The sequence below is a fragment of the Sinocyclocheilus rhinocerous genome, unplaced genomic scaffold, assembly GCF_001515625.1.
Source record: "Sinocyclocheilus rhinocerous isolate Xijiao unplaced genomic scaffold, SAMN03320098_v1.1 scaffold1856, whole genome shotgun sequence".
In the NCBI taxonomy this organism is placed as follows: domain Eukaryota; kingdom Metazoa; phylum Chordata; class Actinopteri; order Cypriniformes; family Cyprinidae; genus Sinocyclocheilus; species Sinocyclocheilus rhinocerous.
Genome location: NW_015645071.1, coordinates 20,197 through 26,159, shown reverse-complemented (window position 1 = coordinate 26,159; position 5,963 = coordinate 20,197). Strand labels below are relative to the sequence as shown.

The 5,963-nt window shown below is 37.2% G+C and overlaps 1 protein-coding gene across 1 annotated transcript in view; it reads right to left on the bottom strand.

Annotated features, from left to right (window-relative positions):
* The window catches only part of LOC107705450 (DNA polymerase zeta catalytic subunit-like), an 85,761-nt gene extending 80,611 nt beyond the window's left edge, over nt 1-5,150 (bottom strand). The window contains exon 1 of the mRNA XM_016508754.1: nt 4,577-5,150. Coding sequence (XP_016364240.1) covers nt 4,577-4,715 — 139 coding nt within the window. The 5' untranslated portion in view covers nt 4,716-5,150. The remainder of the gene's footprint in view (nt 1-4,576) is intronic.
* Between the last annotated feature and the right edge of the window lie 813 nt (nt 5,151-5,963).

The following is a 5,963-nucleotide window of genomic DNA, read 5'->3' as shown; positions in this document are numbered from 1 at the left end:
GTATGGTTTGCACTTGAGATGGACAGACAGCTTGCGGTCATAATTAATTTTTATTTTTATCGTTATCTCTCCAGCCTCAAATACACCATATGTGCCCCTGTTGTCATGGAGAAAAGCTCAAGAGTGCGTGCCGTGGAATATTATTTTGCTACTGGGTGGTGGATTTGCAATGGCCAAAGGCTGTGAGGTACCTTAGTATCTGCTTTTCACTTTTTGGACTGGAATACAAGCTGGAACTTGCCATTACATGGCTGAAATTTCAAATTGTAATTAATACCTAAAAGGATCTAATTCAGTCAACCTGTTGATAATTCACTGGAAGGCATTGTGTAAACCCTATGACCCTCATGATTTTTTGTAAACCCTATAGGTTTTTTTGGTTTTTTTTTGCCAATAGGAGTCAGGGTTAGCAGTATGGATAGGAAATCACCTGCAGCCGGTTCCTCCTGTTCCTCCTGCTGTCGCAGTCATCCTCATCACAGCCTTCATCGCCTGCTTCACTGAATTCGCCAGTAACACAGCCACCATCATTATCTTCCTCCCTGTCATTGCTGAACTGGTATGGACAAATGTACCTCATAAAATTTGTGTGCGTGTATGTATATATATTGTACCTATTAGGGCTGTCAAAATGGCTGAAAAACTAAATTCGAATTTTGTACTTAAATATGATCAAAATTCGAATTATATTCGAATTTAAAATGCATAATTTCAGTTAGGGTGAAGAAAAGCTTTTGGCTTCTCTCCTGAGGCCACAAGAGGGCGCATCATTCAAAGCATAAGATAGCATGACTTTCTGCGAAAAAAAGTGCATAATGTTTAAAATAATGTTTATAAGCCAATTATAATTAAGTTGCTTAAAGGACTATAAACAAAACAGCATCATGTATGTATGCATAGTTTAATACAAAGGGCGGAAAACCAATCACACAGAGTACATTTTTGATTTAAAAACATGAGATGCAGTGGGATGGTGAAAAACCCGCCATAAAGTCTCGATATATGTTTTTTTCAAAGATAAACTTGCATTAATTTTACATGGCTTTCTAAACATGTGGCTCTTTTGTGCGAGACGCGAGTGCAACAGTAATAGATGTCCGTCTAGAAAATGCATGAAATATGCGTTCTGTGTGAACGGCTTGGTTTCCGTTTTGATGTAAACAAGATCTTCTCCGCATTGATGTTATCTTTTTCCGCTATATTTTTAATGAACAACGCAGCAGCGCCGCATCTAGTGGCTTCAACTGGCTAACAAAAACATAATGCAACAACACTTACATCGTCATCGCATCTCGTGCGCCGCTGATAAGGCTGCCTCTTTAACGCACACCTAAAATTCGAATGCAACGTTTTTGCATTCGAATGTGGATTTTTATTTTAAATTCGACGAATATTCGAAATGCAAATTTTTTTTGACAGCCCTAGTTCAAACTAGGCTGTTTATGTTGAAGTGTTTGAAGTGAAAAATGTGGCTTTTACTAGAGCAGCACGATTAATCGTTAAAAGATCGCGATCTCAATTCAGACAACAACACGATCTCATTTCTAAATGACAACGATTCTCCTGTGTCTATTAAACCTTTGACAAAGTCTTACCGGATCATTCAAATCTGCGTTCGCACTGCCGCTGACACACAGAGAGCAGTATATGTTTGGTTAAGAAACAGCTTCACAAACAGTCTTTTCAACTACACAGTATTATTTCTGTCGTACAGTCATTCATATTATCACAGAAATACTGGGATGAAAGTTTATAATTCAGATACAAACATTGCCGTCTATGGTAGCGTGACCAAAATAGAGCAAATCCGCGTTTGAAAGTAACTGCCACATAACGTTTGTGTCGATTGAATTGTTTCGCAGTGACTTAAATGTATAATTGAATGAATCATTTATTCAAGAGAATTGTTCAAAAAGGCTGATTCATCCAGTAGGTTTATGAGGGAGTCGCTGAATCATTGATTCAAACAACTTTTTCATAATTTTAATATTAAATTGTTGTATTAAATTTACATTACATTTAGTCATTTAGCAGACGCTTTTATCCAAAGCGACTTACAAAAAACAAATAAATAAATAAATAAATAAAAATAATATTTGTATTTTAGCCTGAATGCCAATATACAACATATCCTGGTATTTTCCACAATTTTACATTTGGATTTACCTTAAAAACAATGTGCTTACAAACAATTTAAGGCTATAAGAGAAAAAAAAAAAAAACATATTGAATGTAGCAATATAAGCAATAAAAAACATTTTTTTCCTCCTACAAATATTTCAGCAAAATATCAGAATTATTGTGCTCTTATTCTGTTCCCCCTGTCTGTTTGGCATGCAACTGTGCAAGTTCACTGAAGTCTGTGACGTTTAGCCAAGATTTGCTTGCAAGCTGAGTCTTGTCCACTGCAAAATGGACATGCATGACTTTGTAACATTTACAGACGGAGAACATACCAGTAAAATGCACTGAGGAAAACGCCACATCTCAAACGCATTAAACACATGTCTGTCACAGCACCTGACAGTGCAAGCCACATTACTATGGACTTATTCGTTTACAGAATTGAGGTTCTAGGGAGGTTTTCCGTGACTAAAGTGGTCAAATGACCATGATCCTGACTGGTGGGTTACTACCGATTGCACTGGCCTCTCAGTCTAGCCAGCCACTGTTGAGTGAAGAGTTTATCATGTTCCCTAGCACTCTCGCTGCATTATTATATTATTATTATTATTTTGAATCTATTTGTACTGGTTTATTCTTTTACATGCTTGAGGTTTTAGGGAGGTTTACCACAGTTAAAGTGGACAAAAGCCCATGATGATGACTGTGGGTTACTGTCACCTACACTGGCTGCTCAGTGCACCCTTATTCCTGAAAGTAATTTTTTAGATGTAACCAAGACCTGTGCATATGTAAAGAGTCAACAGCAGCAAACTATACATATTATACTGCATCATCTTCATCAAGAGCATAAAATAACACAAGATATTAAATGTATATTAAATATATTAATTAAATATATTAAAAATAAATAAATAAATAAATAAATAAATAAATATATATATATATATATATATAAATTTACTGTGATGTGTGGCTTTATTATGTACACAAGGCCCTGCCCCTTTATACCCATTTCCTTTGCGAAGGTAAAACTAACCTCTTCAATGCATCCGCGTTGTGACTGGCTGGACTGAGCAGTCAGTGCAAGTGGCCGTAACCCACCAGTTGGGATCATGTTAATTTGACTGCTTTATTCAAGTTAAAGTTTCTTAAAACACTGATCATGTAGAAATATAAATAAATAAATAAAAATTTTAAATGAACAGATGCACAATAATAAGGTACTTCCTTACAGCAAGAGTGGTAAGCAACACGTTAAAGTTAGAGCTTAATAGCATCTGGCTGGATGGACAGAACAGCCAGTGCAGGAAGCAGCAACCCCACAGTCAGGAACATATCTGTTGTAATAGCAATAAAACTCCTTTAATCTTTTACATGATCAAAGTTTTGAGTTATATGGAAAGATGCACAATAATAAACGCTATGCAATGGTTACAGCACGAGTGGTATAAGACGCATTAAACTCGGAGCTCAACCGGCTAAAGACTGAACCACCACTGAACTCACTGCTTAACCAAGGAGTTAGGGAGTGGAATATTTGATTGCAGGATGAGCCAAATAATTATCCATTTTTATAGATTTTCCATTTTAATAGAAAAAGACTGTACATTTCATGTCTTGTAAAACCAATTTCAATTATTTTCAGGACAACAACACTTTGATAATTATTAGTATAAAGTGACAATGCTGTAACAGCATTTTAGGGCGGTACACAATGATAATACAAATGATCCTCTGGATTTAGATCTAGCTAGGTATAGTGTAATTATTTTGTCAAGCATATATCAGTGCTACAGTGCCTCCTGAACACCTGGGCATTCAAAATGTAATTAAGAGATTTAAATATTTGTCAACTTTGTTTAATGCAAGAATATGACGTTCTCAAAAAATAAGAAATGTAATAACTAATTAATTAGCAGTTATTTAAACAATGAGAGAGAGAGACTTTAATTTCACTTTATAATTGTAATTTTCACTAATATCACCACTCCAGAACAACGACCCCCACTCCCTCCCTCTGTTCTTTACTGTCTTTCTCCCTGCAATCTTAAGCCACAACGAAAAAGCCAGCCAGTGTTACAATCACATGATTATGAAATCAGACACCTAAAGATCGGCACAGATGTGATTTGTTGCTTTCGTTATATGTGGTTTTGGGTTTTGTGATAATACAATTTGTATTATTATACAACATTGGAATGGCCAACCAGAGATGGCATAGGGTATTCGGTCGGAGTAAACACGTCCACATGGCGGTCAGACGTGTTGACAACATGGCGTATGGAGCAAAACCACCCAAACACCAAAAATGTGTTCCTTACTCCTAATCACATGCACAAAACAACAGACCCAGACACTGCAAAAAGAGAAAGTTATTACCGTAGACCCGAATGTCAACAGTTAGGTGATGTTTCACGCAATATGAACACACAAATGAATGCATGCATACCTGCTGGTGTGGCCCCAAAGATCCGCACCACGGGCACTTTCTTGACATCGCTCTCTCTGAACTCAGAGTAACAGACGTCCAGATCTCTGATCGGACTGCTCATGTAATAATCCGCCGTGACGATCCGCAATGAAAACATGTTCTGTTCAGTTCTGCAGGGCAAGCATGAGATGATTTATGATACAAATAATAATAATAATAATAATAATAAAAGCACAGGCAGCAGACGATCCTAGCTTTCCCTTAAAGGTGCACCGATGTTTTGTGTTTCTGCAGAGAACTGCTTGGACCGTGGCGGCTTTAAGCAGAGCGTGATTTGCAGAAATATGGATCGCGATAATCATTCGATAATCCTATGCTGCAAGTGATTCCAAAAATCACATCCATAATTCCTACCGGAACGGTTCAAATACAACACGTATTTCATTTTAAAAGAAAAATCTAATGTATACTCTCGCTACTGCAATACGATCTCGACACTGTTGGGCAATCCTAATCATTCCCATCCCTCCCATATCCACGTAGAGTGCACTGCAGCATTCCTTGCACCCAGCCGCTTGGTCAGATAGTTCACTTCACTTCTGCTGGAAAAGGAAGCTCCACGCTGTCTCTGCTCTTATTGGTCCGCACTAAAGACAAGACGCCTTCGGATTGGTTTAAGAAGACAAGCGCGCTGATTGGCACATGTTAGGCGGAAATAACAGGGAGATTACAATGCAATAAAAGCCTCAGATTATATATGTATACATGTAGGCTATTCATAAGGTGGTTGAACCATAGGCTCGCGTGGTCCCTCGTTTATTTCAATGATATTTTTTGTCATCTCTGACAAAAAATATCATTGAAATAAACGAGGGACCACGCGAGCTTTTATTTAACTTCTTTCTTAGTATGCGATTTCAGACGCAGCCAATATAATTAACTTAGACGTTTCCACCAAATTACTACTTCTACTGCTACTACGTTACCTGTTGGGTTGGGCGATTTTTTATTTATTTATTTATTTTTGTCAAAAAATGTCCCCGTTGTTTCCGAAAATATTTCAACGTGAGTGCGTCGACATAGAGTTCCGAGAGAAGAAGGTAAAAAGCAATACAAAACCAATAATGTACTTTGTAATATGTAATATTACTTTGAAAAGAAAAGTAACATACTTTGTAATAATGTATGTTGTCATTCCTTTGCTCTCTAACTGAATGCAACTGTTATTTTCAGTTCATCGGAGAAAAGGATAAGAATGCATATTCAGGTGCAATATGTGCGACACCAAACTCTCAACATGGAGAAATAGCACGAGTAAAACCTGGAAACACCTGGACTGGTGCCACTAACAGTAAGCTATCGGAGAGAGCTGTGGGGTCACAGATAATAGTTTAGCATTCAAATG